The sequence below is a fragment of the Monodelphis domestica genome, chromosome 3 (genome assembly GCF_027887165.1).
Source record: "Monodelphis domestica isolate mMonDom1 chromosome 3, mMonDom1.pri, whole genome shotgun sequence".
Taxonomy (NCBI): domain Eukaryota; kingdom Metazoa; phylum Chordata; class Mammalia; order Didelphimorphia; family Didelphidae; genus Monodelphis; species Monodelphis domestica.
In genome coordinates, this window is record NC_077229.1 from 96482772 (window position 1) to 96503505 (window position 20734).

Genomic DNA, 20734 nt, shown 5'->3' on the forward strand with positions numbered 1-20734 from the left:
TATATCTTCTGCAAAGCTTGGCATCTTTTGTTAGAATCTATGGAATCAAAAAATATAGGATAATTATAGAATGACAATCAAACGATTTTGTAAAAATTAATGTATAACCTATTCCATTGTCTGCAAGGAAAGATGTATGTTGAAAATGAAGCTGAGCCAAATGTATGTGTAATCATTGAGTGTACAAAAATTAATCAGTGCAAGCCAGAGCAGAGCGGTTTCTGCAATGCCTGGCTGCAGGTAAAGCTTTAACTGTCTCTCATTTTCTTCTCTCATGAGACCAAAGCCGTTCTCCTGTAAGGGTCCCCTGGATCCTGTGAGGGCTGGATCCCCGCATAAAACAATTTTCCACTTACATTCTGAAGTCATAAGATCCAAATTGTCTCCCTCTCTCCCTTCTTTCCTCCCTCTTAAAGATGGCAATCAATTTGATCTAGGCTATACACATATTATAATGCAAAACATATTTTCCTATTAGTCATTGCTGTAACAAAATAATCATATAAAACACAAACCCCAAAATAAAAACAAATAAACTAAAAGTTAAAAATTGTATGTTTTGATCTGTATATATTCCATCTCCAACAGTTCTTTCTCTGGAGGTAGATAGCATTCTTTGTCCTAAGTCTTTCAGAATTGCCCTGGATTATTGTATGGCTGAGAGCAGTTAGTCTTTCACAAGTGGTTATCATACAATATTGCTGTTACTTTGTACAATGTTTTCGTGGTTCTGTTTATTTCACTCTGCATCAGTTCATGGTAGTCTTTCCAGCTTTTTCTGAAATCATCCTATTCATCATTTCTTACAGCACAATGGTATTCCATCACCATCAAACACTACAACTTGATCAGCCATTGCCCATTTGATGGGCATCCCCTTAATTTCCAATTCTTTGTCACTACAAAAAAAAGCAACTATAAGTATTTTGGTACAAGTAGGTTCTTCTTCTCCCCTTTAAAATTTTTTTTTCAAGTGAAGATTCAAGTGAAGAAGTAACAAATTTTGACACAAGTTTTCCAAAGTTATATGATCTATATTGTATCCCTCCCTTCTTCCCTCTCTCCTCCTGGGGCTGACAAGTAATTCAATCTGAGTTATACATGAATTATCACACAAAACATTTCCATATTATTCATTTTTGTAAGGGAATAATCATATAAAACCAAATCCCCAAAACACATACCCAAATAAACAAGTGATAAATCATGTTTTCATCTGCTTTCCTATTCCAACAATTCTTTTTCATAAGTCCCTTGGAATTGTCCTGGATCACTGTATTGCTATTAGTAGCAAAGTATATCACATTTGATTGTTCTACAATATTGCTTATTTCTCTCTGTATCTCTGCATCAGTTCACATAGGTCTTTCCAGCTCTTTCAGAAATCATCCCTTATAGCACAACAGTATTCCATCACCATCATATACCACAATTTTTCCAGTCATTCTCCAACTGAGAGATATCCCTTTAGTTTCCAATTCTTTGTCTAGGTGCCATTTTTAAAATCATGAATCCTTTGGATCATTTGCTGAGAATAGCTAAGTTATTCACAATTGTTTATTGTACACAACTACATTTTTTAAATGCTAGAAATTCCATTTAAAAATACTTAGGTTAATGCCTCACACCCACTAGGTTGGTAAAAATGATAAAAATGGAAAATGACAATTATTGGAGGAGTTACAGGGAAAGTAGGAAAACTGAGAAATTGATAGAGGAACCATGAATTAGTCTAAACATTCTGGAAAGCATTCTATAACTGTTCCTAAGACGACTAAATTGTGCATAGACTTAACTCAGGGATACCACTACTATGCTTCTACCCAAAGATGGGAAATGTTTATAGCAAATCTTTGTTATATCAAAGAACTGGAAATAATAATAACTAGAACTTAAGAGACAGAAAGAAATGTTGGTGCTACCATATTACATTTTATACATAATATATGTGTGTATACATATATTTGTTGTTCATCCTTTGTTTCGAAGAGGACCAATGATATCACAGGATGATGACTTGACTCATGCATGAATTGGATTTAAGTGAGGTAGAGTTGCATGAAGTCATAATCCTCTTTTCTCTTCCAGAGTCATTCAACTCCAGTGGCAAGACAAAAGTCAAGACAACTGGTGATGGCCCAGGATGCAGTGGACCTTGGCATCTTGGATATCTGACCAAATTCTAGAAGCCCCACCACATCTGCTTCAGTCACCTTCATGATCACAAATTGTTCTTCTACTCATTACACCTGGGGAAGCTTTCACAAGCTTGGGATAAACATCCTTCTAAGACACCTGTCTGTTACCATCAACCTGGCTTAACCCACCTGTTGAAATAGTTTTACTAAGATATGGCTACTGTGCATGCTATAGCTTCTTGGAGTTACAGGTAAGAACTGGGTGAAAAGTAGACACTTTTAAAGGTGTATGAACCAATCTGAAAAGGGCTGAGCAAATCCTCACACCAGTGGTGCTAACCTTCTTGAATAACCCATACACCCCATATAGTTATATATTTTTAAAACACTCCAGCTTAGCCAATAAGTAAAGTAAAACAAAAAAATCAACATATCAGCTTTGTATGAAAGTATATGCTTTTTTTTTATTCCTCTGATATATTACTCCTTTCCTAAAGGATGCAAACATTGCTTCATTAGCTTCTTCTAAAATCACAATTGGTCACTGATTGCAATGATCAAAATTCTGAAGTCTCTCAAAGTTGTCATCCCTTGTGCAAAATGTTTTCTTAGTTCTGTTCAATTCATTCTACAACAGTTCTTAGAAGTCCTCCCAGGTTTCTCAGAATCTGTAATAGAATGTAAGATTCTAGAAAGACCTTTTGTCTTTTCTTCATAAATCTAGACCTAGCATGTAATATGTACTTAATGTTGTTAAATTTAAACAATGTGAGGTTCTGATTATATCTGCCTCTTTTTACTCTAATTCATTTTGTTTTGCTGAAGAGAGCTAAAAATAATCATGAAACTATACTGACTAGGATCACTACAAATATTTGCTATTTAGTCTCAACTAAGCCTTCACTGTGATAACAATTAATTTTAGCAAAGTGCTTTACAGAGATTATCTTATTTTATTCTTGCAATAATCATGGAAGATAGGTGCCATCATTATCCCATTAAGCAGATAAAGAAATAGAGGTAAATAGAGATTGATTTTCCCAGGATCACACAACTTCTGAGCAAGGTTTGAACTGAGATCTTTCTGAACCCAGGTTCAGCACTCCAAGTACTATTCTACCTAGCTGCCAAACAACCCTAGTACTTCTTAATTGATTCTCTATCCCACTTACCACAGAAGCCTTCAAAAACCTTTCCTCAAGTCTTCCACAGAACCCTCTCTTCTTGCCCTTTCAGCTATAAAACTTGCCTCATATTTCACACACAGGAGCTGGCAGATTCAATATGGCATAATGAGAGGATGCTTTAGAGTTTAGCTTTCACTCCACACCTCCTCACAAAGAGCTAGAAAATGCACCAGAATCAGTTCTGATTGGGAAAGCTGAGAAGAAGGTCATTTTTCCAATCCAGGGCTTTAGGGAGACAGACAAAGACATTTTCAACTGGGGATGGAGACTGGTAGGAGCATTCCATGCCTAGGTACTGAGACAGAGTACTAGAAAGAGATTCCAGAGGATCCCTGAGCAAATGCTGGGTCCAGGAATGGATGCCATCTAGCAGGCTTGTCACCCACCACACAATGTTGGTTCAGAAATTTGAGGAGAAGAACAGAACAGTTTTGAGAATCAGGCCCAGTTGTATACAGAGCACCAAACAAGTTCAAGGAAGTAAATGGCAAGTTGAGTGACTCTTAACCCAGGAGCACCATATGATATCCCATCCCAAAGGGGAACCTGCAGTTCAGTCCATTGGAACTTGTAGAGCTTCCCAGTGGGCAAATAATGTCTGGATCAGGAAGCAATTTGCTGAAACTTACAACCAGAAACAAACTGATAGAATCAGACTTGGTGCAGAAACTTGTAGAACTCCAACCAGGAGAGCAGTAAACAGCCCTTAACCCAAATCACACAATTCTGAGAACACTGAAAGGCCCTCAAGTCAGAACTATGAAAGCAGCAGAAAAATATAAGAGAGCAAAAGCTCAATTCAGATATTCCCCACCCTCACTCCTCAATCTCCCATGCCTTGTTACAGACAAAAGAGTGGTTGGTATAAACTGTGACCGCGAAAATATGGTTTCACGACTATGAATTGCCAACACTGTAAAGATAATTTTTAGTGTCTTGATTTTATATAAAAAATAAAGTGGACACAAAGACTTGTACAAAAATATTCATAGCTGTGCTCTTTGTGGTGGCCCAAAACTGGAAAACGAGGGGATGCCCATCAATTGGGGAATGGCTGAACAAACTGTGGTATATGTTGGTGATGGAGTACTATTGTGCTAAAAGGAATAATAAAGTGGAGAAGTTCCATGGAGACTGGAACAACCTCCAGGAAGTGATGCAGAGCGAGAGGAGCAGAACCAGGAGAACATTGTACACAGAGACTAATACACTGTGGTATAATCGAACATAATGGACTTCTCCATTAGTGGCGGTGTAATGTCCCTGAACAACTTGCAGGGATCCAGGAGAAAAAAACACCATTCATAAGCAAAGGATAAACTATGGGAGTGGAAACACCGAGAAAAAGCAACTGCCTGAATACAGAGGTTGAGGGGACATGACAGAGGATAGACTCTAAATGAACACTCTAATGCAAATACTATCAACAAAGCAATGGGTTCAAATCAAGAAAACATCTAATGCCCAGTGGACTTACGCGTCGGCTATGGGGGGTGGGGGGGAGGAAAAGAAAATGATCTATGTCTTTAACGAATAATGCTTGGAAATGATCAAATAAAATATATTTAAAAAAAAATAAAAATAAAGTGGTTCGCCATGGGAAAAATTCCCAAATATGAAATACCCAAGTCAGCTGGGTTTTTATGGAGATTTTAATTAATACAAATTAAGGAATTCAAGAAAAGAGAAAGAGACAGAGTAAGAGGAAATAATGGGAAAGGGGCCTAGGCCTGAGCTTTAAGAGAGACCAGTCAGTCTTTAATCCACTCACCACAAGATTTGTCCCAAGGAAGATTCTAGTGTTCAGAGAGACCCAGCTACTCCAACTAGTCCGAGTGCAAACTACCAAAGCTGCACTAACTTTCAGAGGCCTTCTGACCTCCTTTTAAAGAGAAATTTTTCCTATGTCACCTCCCCTAACTTTTTAGGTCTACCAATCACAGTAGACATTTTCCAAAGGACTGACCATTCTTAATTCACATCTTGTTACATCACCTTCTCTGGATAAACTAAAACCTCACACCTCTTGCTAAGTTTGCTTGACCTTTTAGTGATTAATTTGATCTGCCTAGGTACTTAGCACCTTTTTGTATTAGATCTAAAAATAGACCCAGCTTAAGGATTTTAGCTTTACTTTAAGTATGGGCTTGGTACCTTTCCATTGTTCAGTAAGGAGTTTTACAACTTTATCTTCCCCTAAAGTATGCCTAAGTATGGGTGGAGTAATGTTAGAGTTCTCAATACATTCCTGATCAAGTACCTTCATTGTTTAAATGGGAATAGTCTTAACCAAATGTTTTAAGGTAGAGTTTGAGCAGTTTTAAGATTCACAGCCTAGAAGTATAGAGCCTAACACTAACAAAGTCCTCAACCAAGAAGTAGGCCCCCAAAATGAACAATCAATAACAAACAAATACCACAAATTATTATGGCAACAAGGAGATTCAAGACACAAACACAAAAGAAGAAAATGACTCCTCAAAACTATAAGCAAGGCCTCAAAGATAAATGCAGCTTGGATACAAGTCCAACAAGAATTCCTAGAAGAATTAAAGCAATAACTAAAGAAGGAGCTAAAAAAAAACAAATGAAGAAAGACCTGGTCCCTAGAAGGCCAAGACTTATGAACAAAAATGATACAGAACTGAGAGAAATTAAATCCTTTTACTAAGATGGGGAAGGACAAAAAAGAATATAGCTCAAATTTTTCCAAACAGGCATAGGTCAAACATCTATAAGAATCAGGCTTAAAAAAAGAAGTGACACAGATTTGCAAAGATCTCCTTATCTTAACAAAAAGTACCTGCACTGATGCCACAAAGACTACCACAGCAGGAGAAGCACCAATAGGAAAAGCAAAAAATGGGAAATGTTAATTTTACCTTTTTAACAAATAAAAGGGGGAAATCAAGTACATCCAGCATTAAAGAACCAGCTAATGTAGTGTGTCAGAAAATAACTTTCTAAAACAGGCCCAAGTACAAGGAAGGAAGCATCCCATTAAAAGTAGTGCAAACCAGACCTTAAAAAGAAATACTTTATCAGGCAATGAAATTTGGTCCAGGGCCAGCTGGGTGGCTCAGTGAATTGAGAGCCAGACAGACCTAGAGACCGGAGGTTAAAATATGACCTCAGACACTTCCTAGCTGTGTGACCCTGGGCAAGTCACTTAACTCCTGTTGCCTAGCCCTTACCACTCTTCTGCCTTGGAACCAACACATAGTATTGATTCAAAGAGAGATGGTAAGGGTTTAAAAAAAAAGAAGAAAGAAATTTGGTCTAACAAATAAGTAATAACCAAGATTATGCTAATTCACAGGAAAGAGGAACTTTTGGTTCTAGAAGAAAATGCACTCTCAAGGAGACTAAAATGCTAACCAGAAGTTCCACACAGAACAATATCAACCCTAAACCTAAAGAAGAACATTAATGCCTAAAAGGATTCAAGAAGAAATACAGGTGCTCATTTTGTAAAGAAGAAGAGAACAGCATTTTAAGGCAATGATGCCTGGCAACCTATCAAGAAGCCAGAATTGTCAAAGAAGTGAAAACAATAAGGGAAGAAAATTTTGAAAAACTAGTTTTTTAGTTAAGTGAGAATTTGTAGATGTCATAGAATATTTTATGATTTCAAGTTTTGTAACTAGGGGGCAGCAAAGGTCATGTTCTGGCCAATGATCATTTCACATATTTCAGTTTTTTGCCAGTACAATGAAAACCATTTTCCAACAATGTGTTTTAAGCAAATGTAAGCTTTTTTTGCTCATTAAATGTTTTCCCTCACAACATGAAAAAACAAAACAACAAAAAATGAAGCCAGTAAAGAATAGAATAGGAAAATAGGCAAGAGCTAGTGAGGAAAGATATGTGGGTGTGAGGTGCTCTGTCATTGTTGTGGGCAAGGTCCTGGGATCCTGAAGTTGGCCTATGTCCAGGCTCAGAACCTGACACATTAATTAGGTGGGGGTTGGGGGGGGTGGAGGGTGGTTTGGCCAGTACTCCTTTGTAGGTAGTTTTGCTTCTGGTTCCCCCTTATCCTGTGAAAATCAACTCTCTCTGTCTAACTGTCCAGTTGTGTTCAGCAGGAGAGCCTCCTCACTCCATCTTGCTGTTGATTTTTGATTCCTGTTGTTTTGAGGTGCTTTTTAAAGATTGGTTTGGAAGGATTGTCAGTGTTTTCAGCTTTCTCTACTACTAAGCTGCCATCTTGGCTCTGGCCCTTGAATATAATCCCACAGAGGAAAAAATAGGCCTTTAATGAAATAGGACTTCCAAACTAGAACTGAATAGAAAATATGGCATAAAAACCCTGGAACCAAGATAAACACAAATAGGTAAATATGAATGAGAAATCATGAGACTAAACAAGTTTAGTTAAGATAAACATCTTTTGGTTTAAATGCTTACATTCTTATAAAAGAAGATGATGATAACCTGTAACCTCTCAGGACTTTATCATCATCAGAGGTCATAGAAGTCTAATTAGCCAGAGGGCCTGAGTCTGATTATATTGTGTTTAGATGGTCTCAAAAGAAGAATGGAATGGGTAGGGAAGAGAAATGCACTGGTTGAGAGAGGAGAGGAAAGGAAAAATGATGACAATTATCTCACATATGCAAAAAATGAGTTGTTTCAACAAGAAGGGGGACAGTTGGAGGGAGAAGATGACACCAGAACTGATTAAAGGAAGAAAAAATATACATATACACACTTTTGGATACAGAAATACATCTTACCAAATAAGCAATTAGGAAGGAAAGGGATTAAGGCAAATGGGAAGTGTAAGAGATAGGCATTAGAAGCAAAACAAATTTAAAGAAGAAGGGTAAGAAAAGAGAATAAGCATAATAAGATGGAGGGAAATACACAGTTAGCAAACACAACTGTTAATATGAATGAAATTAATTTACCTATAAAACAGAAGAGGATAGTAAAGGTAAAGAGCTGGAGCAGAATCTATTAGGTATCAGCTAAAGTTAAAAAAGTAGGGGTGAGAATTATGATCTCTGATGAAGCAAAGGTGAAAATTAATTTAACTAAAAGAGATAGGAAGGAAATTACATCTTAATAAAATTTAGTAATATCAGTATTAAACATGTATGTACCTAATAGCATAGCATCTAAAAATCCTACAGAAGTTACATGAGTTACAAAAGGAAATTGACAATAAAATTATATTAGTAGGGAATATTAACTTACCCTTTCAAAAATTAGAAAAATTAGACCAAAATTTTAACCAAAAAATAAATAAGAAATTAAGGAGGTGAAAATAATTTTATATTAACTAATATTTTATTTTTTTTCCTCAATTACATGAAAAAACAATTTGAGCTTTCATTTTTAAAAATTTGAGCCAAATTCTCATCCTTCCTTCTTCATGCCTTCCTTCCCAAGATAGCAATTAATCTGATACAGGCTTTACCCATATAACAGTGTAAAATATCTTTCCATATTTTGTGAAAGAGAACTTGAAGAAATGAAAGAAAAGTAAAGAAAGAAAGTGAAATGTAGTATGTCTCGGTCTGCATTCAGACTCCATCAGTTCTTTCTCTGAGGCAAATGGCATTTTTCATCATGAATCCTTGAGGATTTTCTTGGATCACTATATTGCTAGTAATAGTTAAATCACTCATAAATGTTCATCATATAGTATTACCAGTACTGTGTACAGTGTTTTCCTGGTTATGTTCACTTCACTTTGTATCAGTTCATATATGTCTGTAAATCATCCTTCACATCATTTCTTATAGCACATTAGTATTCCATTTCAATCATACACCACAACTTACTTAGCCATTTTCCAAATGATGGACATCTCTTCAGTTTTTAATTCTTTGACACCACAAATAGAGCTACTACAAATATTTTGCACAAAAAGATTCTTTCCCCCTTTTTTAAGCTTTTTGTGATACAGACCTAGTAGTGGTAGTGATGGATCAAAGGGTATGAACAATTTTAATGTTCTTTTGGCATAGTTCCAAATTGCTCCCCAGAATAGTTGGATCTGTTCACAACTCCACCAGCAATGCATTAGTGTTCTAATTTTGCCACATCCACTCCATCATTTATTATTTTTCCTTTCTGTCTTATTAGCCAGTCTGATAGGTGTGAGGTGGTACTTCAGGGTTGTTTTGATTTGCATCTCTCTGATTATAAGAGATGTAGAACACTTTTTCATGTGCTTATTAATAGTTTTGATTTCTTTATCTGAGAACTGCCTATTCATGTCCCTTACCCATTTATCAATTGGAGAATGGCTTGATTTTTTGTACAATTGATTTAGTTCTTTATAAATTTGCCCAATTATATGCTAATAAATCTGACAATATAAGTGAAATAGATGAATATTTTAAAATATATAAAATGTCCAGATTAATAGAAGAAACTTAAACAACCCCATCTCAGAAAAATAAATTAAATAAGCCATCAATTAATTCTCTAAAAAAAAGTCCCAAGACCCAATGGATTCACAAGTGAATTCTACCAAACATTTAAAGAACAATTAGTTGCAATACTATATAAACTATTTGGGGAAAATAGCTGAGGAAGGAAATCTACAAAATACCTTTTATATGTGACAAGGAAATAACTTTAAAAGACTGATATATATTAATTTAAGGTCACCAAGGAATTCAGCTATGTAATTCCTAAATGAAAAGTCAAGTCAGCAGTCAACCTTTTATGGAGTTTTTAATTACAAACAGGAGGAAGAAAGGTATGAGGGAGAGAGAGAGAGAGAGAGAGAGAGAGAGAGAGAGAGAGAGAGAGAGAGAGAGAGAGAGAGAGAGAGAGAGAGAAAGGGGAGAGAAGGGAATAGGGCTTAAATACTCCCTCTGTTTAGGCTGGGCCAAAAGGCCCAAGCCCTTAGATAGCTGAGGCAAAGAAAAGAGATCAGTCCCTATCACTCACGTGACCAAAATGGAGAAACAGTCTCAGGGGCCTCCACCTCCAGCCTCCTTCAGAGCAAGACTTCTCAGAGCACAACCTCTCAGAGCAAAACCTCTCGAACCTCTCCCAGTCCTCAGACCCCTCTATCTTTAAGCAAACCATCTAAGTTCCCTCCCCTCAGTTCTCACATCTACCAATCACTGTCCATGTCTTCCCTGTGCCAATGGTGGCTCTAGCTTAACCCAGGACCGCCCAGAGGTCTGCCCCTTTGCACATGTCTGTTGAAGGTCATATTCTCAAATAATTAAATCTTGATCCTTTGCTGCAGCCCTTCCTAAATCCTTTTACCCTGAGTAGGGTGGAGATTGGAAGTTCCAAGACCTGGTTCAGTCATTCCAAGTATCTCTATTGTATCAATTCTAAAATCAATCATGACTCAAAGAACTTCCTGTTCTATGCTTAAGCATAAGCCCTTTCCATTGTTTAGCAAAAGGTTTCTGTCCTAAAGTAGTCTTAGGTAGGGAGGAGAAGGACCCTCCCATGCCTAGGGTTTCACATTCCAATAGAGTTTCTTACTATCAGTAGGAAATTTTTTCCAGTATGAAATTTCCCAATGGCAAAATTTCCAACATTCATAAATCTAAGAAATTTTAAGGTTTACATATGACACAAATATGATGTTGATCACTGAACCAGGAAGAGAAAAAACAAAGAAATAAAACTATCAACAATCTCCCTAATGAATATTGATATAAAAATTTTAAATTAAATACTAACCAAGAGATCAAAGCAATATATCACAAAGATAATATACTATGCCAGGTGAGTTTTATACTAGGAATGCAGAGATGGTTCAAAAAAAAAAGCAAGAAAAGCACTACTATTCAATATTGTACTAGAAATACTAGTGATAGCACTAAAAGAAGAATAAATTAAAGGAATTAAAATAGGCAATGAGGAAATAAAATTATCAATCTTTGCCACTGAAATAATGATATATATATATATATATATATACATATATATATATATATATATATCCTGGAGAATCAACCATAAAACTAATTTAAATGATTAACAACTTTAGCAAAGTTGTTGCAAAATATAAAATAAACCCACATAAACCATGAGTTTTTTCTATGCCACCAATAAAGCCCAACAGCAAGAGACAGAGAAATCTCATTTAAAATAATTGTATACAGTATAAAATATCTGGGCGTCCACCTACCAAGACAAATGCAGGAACTATATAATCAAGACTACAAAACTCTTTTCACATAAATGAGGTCAGATCTAAAGAACTAGAAAAACATTAATTGCTTATGGATAGGCTGAGCCAATATAATAAAATGACAATTCTACCTAAATTAATTTACCTATTCAGTGCAATACCAATGACACTACCTAAAAATTATTTTGTAGAGCTAGAAAAAATAATAATAAAATTCATCTGTAAGAACAAAATGCCAAGAATTTCAAAGGAATTAATGAAAAAATATGAAGGTGGCTTTTTGACCAGATCTCAAACTAAGAAACAACAAACTGGGAAAAAATTTTTATACTAAAAGTCTGTGACAAAGCCCTCATTTCAAATGAGTCAAATTTACAAGAATCCAAAGCATTCCTCAATTGATCAATTGGTCAATGGATATGAACAGGCAATTCTCAGATGAAGAAATTTAAATTATCTTTAGTCAAATGAAAAATGCTTCAAATCATTATTAATTGGAAAAATGGAAATTTAAACAACTCTGAGGCACCACCTATCAGACTGGCTAATATGACATAAAAAGAAAATGATAGAGGTTGAAGGGGATATGGAAAAATTGGAACATTAATATACTACTGGTGGAGCTATGAACTGATATTACCCTTCTGGAGAGCAGTTTGGAACCATGCCCAGAGGGCCATAAAACTGTGCATACCCTTTGACTCAGGAATACCACTAGTCTGTATCCTAAAGATATCAGAGATGGTGGAGGGGGCAGCAGGACAGAAGGACAGCTCAGTGGCTTGAGAGCTAGGCCAAGAGACAGGAGGTCCTAGGTTCAAATTCGGACTCAGACACTTCCCAGCTATGTGACCCTGGGCAAGTCACTTAACCCCCATTGCCTAGCCCTTATCACTCTTCTTTCTTGAAACCAACACATAGTAAGGTGGAAGGTAAGGATTAAAAAAAAAAAGACAGGGGGAAAGGACCTACTTGTACAAAAATATTTATAGTATTTATTTTTGTGGTGGCAAAGAACTGGAAACTGGAGGGATGTCCATCAATTGGGGAATGGCTGTACAAGTGGTATGTAATTGTAATGAATACTATTGTGCCATTAGAAATGATGAACAAGATGATCAACTGTAAATGACAACTATTATCAGCAATGCAAGGATCCAGGGCAACTCCATGATTAAAAAAAGCTATCTCTACAGAAAGAACTGACAGAATCTCAATGCAGATTGAAGCATACCATTCTTCACCCTATTTCTTCAAAGAATTTTTCTCTAGTGTAAACAATGTGTCTTCTTTCACAATATGACATAGAAATATGCATTGTATGATAACATATGTAGAACCTATATCATATTACCTGCTTTCTTAGGGAGGGGGAGAGGGAAAGAACATGCATAGCAAAATGTCAGAAAATGATTATTAAAAATTGTATCAACATATAATCTGGGGGCAGCTAGGTGACTCAGTAGATAGGGAGCCAGGCCTGAAGACAGGATGTCCTGGGTTCAAATTTTACTTTAGTTATGTAACTCTGGGCAAGTCACTTAACCCCAACTGCCTGGCCCTTACCATTCTTCTGCCCTGGAATATATACTTAGTATTGATTCTAAGATAGAACCTAAGAATTGTTGGTTTCTTTTTTTTTTATTTAATCTGGGGGGGGGGGGGAATAAATAAGACTCATATGTACAAAATTACTGTAATGGCAAAGAATGTCATTCCTTTCTAGGCTCTTCTGATTCTCCCTGATTTTCTCTACAATGCCCCCCCAAGCCTCTTCACCCTGGAATCTCACTACCACTCAGGACTCATCTGTGGACTTCACACATTGGAAGTACCTTCTGACCTGTAGCCTCATCCTCTAACAGAACCTTCATTTTAAGGAATTATGTCTTCATTCCTGTCCAGTGGTCTTTCCCAATTATAAATGTAAGCTCCTTAAGGACTATCTTTCTGCTGGTATTTAATTCCAACCTTAACAGTTACTAGGCTGTAGTTAGCACTTAATGCTTGTTGACTAACAACTAGAGACTGTTCATTGATAGCAGTTAGGGGAGGGGAGTGATGTTGTCAAATAATGAGAAAAGGCCTTCAGAAGGAGGGAGGTTCTTGAGGTGAGCTATGAAGAAAAATAGGGATTTCAAGAGGTAGAAGTGGAGATGTTGCATTTCAGGCATAGAGGACAGAAGCGTTGACTGTAGAGGTGAGGACCACAACTAATGTTGAATCATAGAGCACATGAATTGGCCTTGACATTGAATAGCTGTGACTCTAGATCCCAGCCTCAAGTTCCCTTCTATAAAGTAGGAATACTATTTCTACTACTTACCTCAAAGGTCTGTAGGGAGAAGTGCTTGGCAAACCTTTAAGAACCATTTGTGTAGGGGGCAGCTAGGTGACTTAGTAACCCAAAGACAAAAGATCTTGAATTCAGATTTGACTTGTGATATTTCCTAACTGTTTAACCCTGGAGAAGTCACTTACTTAACCCTCATTGCCTAGCCCTTACCACTCTTCTGTACTAATTCTAAGATGAAAGGTAAGGGTTTAAAAAAAATTTTAAAGTTCTGTAATTATATAACCCTTGTACACCTTATCTTTGGCTAGAAAAATCTATCACACTAGCAAATAATCATCAACATGGAAAGTTTATGCTTAGCTAAGCTGGACAACTGGGTAAGATGGGGAAGTAATGGTGAAAACTTTCCTACCATGGCAAGTCCCTATGTAGCTTGGCCTACTCGGATGCCTCATGGTAGTCTGGAAATATGACCCTCAGCTCTGGAAAGCTTAGCAAATTCTGTCTCCTACCAAGCAGGGAAAGTTTCGTGTATTGCCAGCCAACCAGGCCCCAACTAGCTCAGCCAATTTAAGGAGAGCCTCCCCCTCCCCCTCAAGCCCCCCAAGAGGGCCCTATGGGAATTTCCCTTTCCCCACTAGCTACTCCAAGCTAGAGGGAAGGTGTCCAGGGATTGTAATGTGAATTGGTGGAGGAAATGTTCAAAGGATCCTTTTAAGTACTCAAGTACTTCCTTATAATCCTAGTAATTCAGAAGTGGTCTGTGGTCTGAAAAAGCTCCTCCAGGATAGATGCAAGGAATACAAAGCCAAAAAAGGCGGGGTTGGAGGGTGGTGCTGTACGGTCCGGGCTCCTTCAACCGTTGGCTTAATAATGCGCAGGAGGATTTTACCCTAGCCTCTGGCCGAGGGAGGGGAGGGGCCAGGTTTGGGGGCCTGAGCTACCTGGACATCCCTTTCCTCCTCTTTGGTCTGTCCCCACCCCCAATTCCTGCGCTGGGGTATGTGAAGAGAACCTCCCCTTCCTTTTCCCCCGCCTAGCCGGACAGGGACCAAGGCTACTTGCTTAGGGCCTGACAACCCAAGTTCTTTCTCTTCAACTCCCAGCCCAAGGACTTCTAAGCCCGGTCAACTGCCCCTCCCCCCACCTGAGCGGGAAAAGAAACTTCCGGCCTGCAGGACGGAAGCGTAAACTGTGACAGTTGAGGCTAGGAGAGAAGTGGGCCTGTTGCGCAGGCGCATTTCTTTCTCTCGCACGCAAGGTGTGAAGCTTTACCGCGCGGACTTATGGGTAGCTACTTTGCGCACGCGCGTATAGGCGGACCTACGAGTTTGAAAGATCCTATTGGCGGCACGGGAAAAAGGGGGTGGCGCCTGGCTCAACTTTCCTCTCATATATACCTGTCTTTCTTTTCCCTGGCTTGTTCTAACCCCCCTCCTTTGCTTGGTGCGTTTTAACTTCTCTGTAGCTGCAGAAAGGGAAGGGTTTTTGCTTCCGCTTTGGAGTCGGAAGTTTGCTGTTTGTCCGGTCGACGCGGCAGCGATCGAGCTTGTGAGAGCTCTGCGAGGTGTTGCTGGAGCGAAGCTCGGCCCAGCTGATCTCGGTTCTCCTCTTCTATCCTTGGAGAATCACTTGACAGGTGAGTAACCGTGGGATCAGGGAGAGAGGACCGATGCGGCCGCAACTGGCGGGGGCGAGGAGAGGCGCGGTCTGGAGAGAAGAAAGGGGCCTCCGCGGGGTGCAGGGAGGTGGCGGTTGTTGGATATGCTGGGGCCTGACTCCCTCCCCAAGGAAAGAGTCCTGAAGTAGTCCCGACTGCGCTCCAAACCCGCTGGGGCTGCGAGGGGACGTGCTCCGCAGTGCTAGAGCCCCGAACTCCTTCCTGGGGTGGCTGTCGAGATTGGAATTAACTTGTAAATATCTAGGTGGATGGGGGCGGGGGGTGAGGGGACTATTGAGAACCGTCCTCGGGCGCCGGGCCGGGGTGGCTGATGTGCCTGGAGGAGGGAGAAGCCAGCCAGGCCACGTGGAGCTGCTTCCTTAGCAACGGTGCTCACACTACCTAGTTAGACCTGATCAGGGCAGGAAAGGACCCGAAAGATCATGTCACCTCTGTTGTTTCACCGATGGAGAAACAAGCAAGTGACTGGGAACTCTAGCTAGTAAGTAGCAGATAGAATTCAGATCTTCTGACACCCTGAGCAAATTAGCCATATTTGTGATGTTGACTGGCTAACCTAGGCCGGGTGCATTAAGTAAGCTTTAAAAAAAAGCACTTGAACAAGCAAGGTAAGATAATAAGCCAGATATCATTTTCCACAAATCCTGAAGAGTAGGAGAGCTCCATGGGGGTCTTTGTATTGGAAGGAGGAGCTTAGAAACAAGGAACAGGACAGACTCCCACAAATGGAACAAGGACCATTTTTTTCCTGACTCAGAAAAGTTCTCAGGCTGGACTAGTGATGTAATTATAATTAGTCTCCTATATTGGGTGAATTTTATGTCATCTTTCTTTGTTTCCCTTTCAATAGCTAATTGGGCACCCTGAAGAAACTCACACACACACCCATCCCTCAAGCTGTAACTCCTCCCTCTATCATCTATAGTTTCTGGTTCTCTAGGGGAGCTAGGTTTAAAAGAGGATAGAGAGCTGGGCCTGGAAGCTGAAGGGTTTTACACATTTGGGAATCCTAGGAGGAACTAGAAGAGTTTGACATGGATTTGGTGCAGAGAGGTAGCCTGAAGAAACTTCCTAGACTTGGGAAGTGTGTAATCATAGAATTTTAAATGGAAAGTGAGCTTAGGGGATATCAAATCCATCTACCTCATCATACAGAGAAGACTGGGGCCTCCAGAAGATAGATGATTTGCCCTAGATCAGGGAAGATAATAAATGGCAGGTCTGGGGTTCTGATCAAGACCTTCTAACTTCAAATTCAGTATGTTAGGGTATTCCTTAGCTTATGATATCCATTTATTGTACATACTTTTAGTCAAAGAACAGATTATTATCTGCTTGCTTCAAAGTTTTTATCATAGTACCTTGGGTTTGACCTTATATCATCCATGTTGCTCCTCCTTACCTGATGCTCAGCCTGTGGAATTTGAACTTGCTTTGATCCTTTCAGACTCCTGAGGGCTGGATACTTTTTCATTCAAATATTTGTTAAATCTGGATAAAATCACACAATACTAGGTGATAGGAATAGTAAGACAAAAATTAAAATCTCTTCTCTGAAGGGTCTGACTTTAGGGAACTGGGGAATGACAATATCTGCTTACTGGGGACTCAGTATAGATTTTGTTACTTCCCCTACCACATGACTATAAACCTCAACTGAGGGCCCATTTTTGTGGTCTAATGGGCCATTTTCCTCAAAGGATTCTGTGGAGCCTTTTCCATCCTTCCCCAGTAACAGGAGTATTTGTTCACCTTCTAGATCTGACAATCCAGGAAGATGGGCCGAAGAAAATCAAAGAGAAAGCCTCCTCCCAAGAAGAAAATGACTGGCACATTGGAGACTCAGTTTACTTGTCCCTTCTGCAACCATGAAAAGTCTTGTGATGTAAAGATGTGAGTAAGGAGCCTAGTGGTCATTGCCATAGGTGTCACCTATGAGGAAGGGTTGAAGTCATGATCTTTGGGCTTGGTTAAGTTACTTTCTGGGCAAAGACTAAGAGGACAATAGTGCCTCAGTTTAAGAGGATTTTATTGTTTCTGCCCAGAAGGAGCCTACTAGGAGGCAGCTGGGTGACTCAGTGGATTGAGAGCCAGGCCTAGAGACAGAGGTTCTAGGTTCAAATCTGGCCTCAGACACTTCCCTGGGCAAGTCACTTAATTCCCATTGCCTATCCCTTACCACTCTTCTGCCATGGAACCAATACACAGTATTGATTCTAAGGTAGAAGGTAAGGGTTTAAAAAAAAAAAAAGGAGCCTACTGCTGAGTTTGGTTGGTGATCTTAGGTTGCACTGACAACCAAGTTCAGCCAGTCACACTAGATTCCCATTCATGTTCAGTCACCTGGACACATTTCCTCTTTTTAACCTCAGAGTAGCTTCTAATCAATGACCTAATAACCCCTGAAAATCGGTAGTCTTCAGGAAAGGAGACTAAAAACTATTGGCTTCTTTAGTTAGGGCATCTATCTCTCCTTCGAAGTAAGGTCATTGTGGCATTTTTTACTGCCAGTGACCTCATTAGCTGAATTATCGGTGCTGGGTCCTACTAGACTCCAGACATGGTAGAGTGGTCTATTTGCTGGAACAGGCCTATAAAAAAACTGGCACACAGACATCTTGCCCTAACTCAGGTAGGGAATCAATAGTAACTTCTCTGGTTACCAGCATTCTTCTCCCACCCCTCCTTCCATCCTTGTTACCAAATCCAATAGCTTAGGACCCAGCTCTAGTTCCTCCCCAGAGACCAGGCTGCTTCCACTCAGTGGAGGATCAGCTAAGTGTGACAAGGAAATCACTTTAAAAGACTGATATATATTAATTTAAGGTCACCAAGGAATTCAGCTATGTAATTCCTAAATGAAAAGTCAAGTCAGCAGTCAACCTTTTATGGAGTTTTTAATTACAAACAGGAGGAAGAAAAGTATTAGAGACAGACAGACAGAGACAGAGAGAAGGGAATAGGGCTTAAATACCCCCTCTGTTTAGGCTGGGCCAAAAGGCCCAAGCCCTTAGATAGCTGAGGCAAAGAAAAGAGATCAATCCCTATCACTCACGTGACCAAAATGGAGAAACAGTCTCAGGGGCCTCCACCTCCAGCTTCCTTCAAAGCAAAACCTCTCGGACCTCTCCCAGTCCTCAGACCCCGCTATCTTTAAGCAAACCATCTAAGTTCCCTCCCCTCAGTTCTCACATCTACCAATCACTGTCCATGTCTTCCCTGTGCCAATGGTGGCTCTAGCTTAACCCAGGACCGCCCAGAGGTCTGCCCCTTTGCACATGTCTGTTGAAGGTCATATTCTCAAATAATGAAATTTTGATCTATGCTGCAGCCCTTCCTTAAATCCTGTTAGGACTGAGTAGGGTGGAGATTGGAAGTTCCAAGACCTGGTTCTGTCATTCCAAGTATCTTTATTGTATCAATTCTAAAATCAATCATGACTCAAAGAACTTCCTGTTCTATGCTTAAGCATAGGTCAAAGCCCTTTCTATTGTTCAGCAAAAGGTTTCTGTCCTAAAGTAATCTTAAGTAGGGAGGAGAAGGACCCTCCCATGCCAAGGGGGTTCACATTCCAATAGACTATCAGTAGGAAATTTTTTCCAGTATGAAATTTTATAAGTCTAAGAAATTTTAAGGTTTACACAAGCAATCAGCACCAGGGATACAAAGACTGCCTTCAAGCAGTCTTCAGAAACATATATATATATATATATATATATATATGTACATATATATGTGAGTATATACAATAGATAATAATATGATTTAAAGGTTGATAGATGTTCTCCCTATTTGCTATTACTTCTTTGCTTATAAATATGTCTTTATTTCAGGGATCGAGCACGCAACACTGGTGTTATATCCTGTACAGTGTGCTTGGAAGAATTTCAGACTCCTATCACATGTATCCTTTTCAAACAACTGTTTTCTGAAATGATGTCTTTTTCCCTAAACACTTAAAAGGTAGCCCTTGGAGCAGTAGGCCAAATCATTGAGAGGGGGAAAGTTAGTATATATTCATTCAGGCTTTCTACCCTATTCCAGGATTCATTGTCCAAATTCTTGTCCCATTATGAACAGGTAAGTTCTTCCTAGATGGGGTTAAGGGAAGGTTCAAGCTCTTGGTAAGGGCCTCAAGCTGTGAGATAGGTACCACCCACCTGTAGGCTTCTCAAGAGAAATTGATACCAAGAAAGCCAACAAGTACACATAGCATATGTGGCATGATGTTTTCCTTCAAGCTTGTGGTTTCCTTGACTTTGGGCCCCACAGATCTGTCAGAACCTGTCGATGTATACAGTGACTGGATAGATGCCTGTGAAGCAGCCAATCAGTAGTGACTCTTAGGACCCAGCCTGCTCCTGCCAAGGATGGCTGTCCTATTGGGCCCTGAATAGCTGGAAGGCTTTCCTGAGACCACAAAGGAAGTCACTCCTAAGCTTCAATTGCCCCCTCCCTGACCCAGGGTCCACCCCCACCCCCATTCCTTCTCTCCAGAACAATGGAAGAAGAATGGCTCCCTCAGTAGCTCTAGACTGAGCTAGACCTATACCTATTCCCGAAGTTCTTGGATTGGCATCTGGATTCCTTTGTAGGTGGGGAGGGGCAGCGGTTGAAAGCACCAAAGTTAGGCAGCTGCCATGGGTCACTGAAGGCTTTGGGCAGATTCCCCTGTCCCCCAACTCTCTGGAGACCTGACTTGGACCTCTCCCCAGGGGAGGTGCAGATACTGTGGCCTTACATCAGTCAGATGTGGCTGAGTTGTTTCGGAACTCCACCAGGACTTGGTTTCCCAATGAGCAAACAGCCAGCCAGGTCTGGGGGAAGAGACAAGCACTGGAGTGGCTCCAGCCACTGGGACTTAGCACTTGATTGGTTTTATCCTCTTTCATTTTAACTGGAATCTTTTCCTCCCCTACCTGAAGTGACTTGATTTCAGGCTGTCTAAATGTCCCTCCTGTCAGTTACTACAAACAATACTGATCTTCCTGAGAAAGATGGGGGTTTAGTGGGTTGAGGGTTGGGCAGGTGGAGGGAGAGGAACTATCAGTGTCTCTTTAATAAACTACTCTCTGAGAGATCCCATTCTATTTGTGTGATTCTTGGCCTCTAACCAGCATTCATAGCTGGGGGTAGAATTTTCAGGCAGCAGAAACCCAGAGCCAGGCATTCAGGCTAGAGAATAGAAAACGAAGAGAGTGCTTCAAAAAGCTCTCAAAGATTTTTGCCCCAGGAAAGAAGTATGAGAGTGTCTTGCTCTCCAAACTGGTTTCTTATGCAGTACATCAAGTGCCAGCTCTTTTGTCATTTGCA

At 39.7% G+C, this 20734-nt stretch overlaps 1 protein-coding gene across 2 annotated transcripts; it reads left to right on the forward strand.

Annotated features, from left to right (window-relative positions):
- Positions 1-2113: 2113 nt before the first annotated feature.
- ELOF1 (elongation factor 1) lies at positions 2114-20506 on the forward strand. 2 transcript variants are annotated; one of them, XM_001363707.4, is made up of 6 exons: positions 2114-2389; positions 13171-13370; positions 15209-15379; positions 17181-17314; positions 19255-19325; positions 19694-20506. In XM_001363707.4, exons 4-6 carry the CDS (start codon positions 17199-17201, stop codon positions 19756-19758), a joined length of 252 nt encoding a protein of 83 aa, XP_001363744.1. In that variant the 5' UTR covers positions 2114-2389; positions 13171-13370; positions 15209-15379; positions 17181-17198; the 3' UTR covers positions 19759-20506. The 2 variants fall into 2 exon arrangements, with proteins under 2 accessions (XP_001363744.1, XP_016287420.1); XM_016431934.2 differs by lacking the exons at positions 2114-2389; positions 13171-13370 and having other exon boundaries at positions 15080-15379.
- The last annotated feature ends 228 nt before the right edge of the window (positions 20507-20734 follow it).

Excerpts from the sequence above, each read along its gene's own strand:
- ELOF1 (XM_001363707.4), top strand. The coding sequence starts at position 17,199 with ATGGGCCGAAGAAAATCAAAGAGAAAGCCTCCTCCCAAGAAGAAAATG. Across the intron at positions 17,315-19,254 it reads AAGTCTTGTGATGTAAAGAT|GGATCGAGCACGCAACACTG; the intron begins GTGAGTAAGGAG and ends TCTTTATTTCAG. Across the intron at positions 19,326-19,693 it reads ATTTCAGACTCCTATCACAT|ATCTGTCAGAACCTGTCGAT; the intron begins GTATCCTTTTCA and ends TGGGCCCCACAG.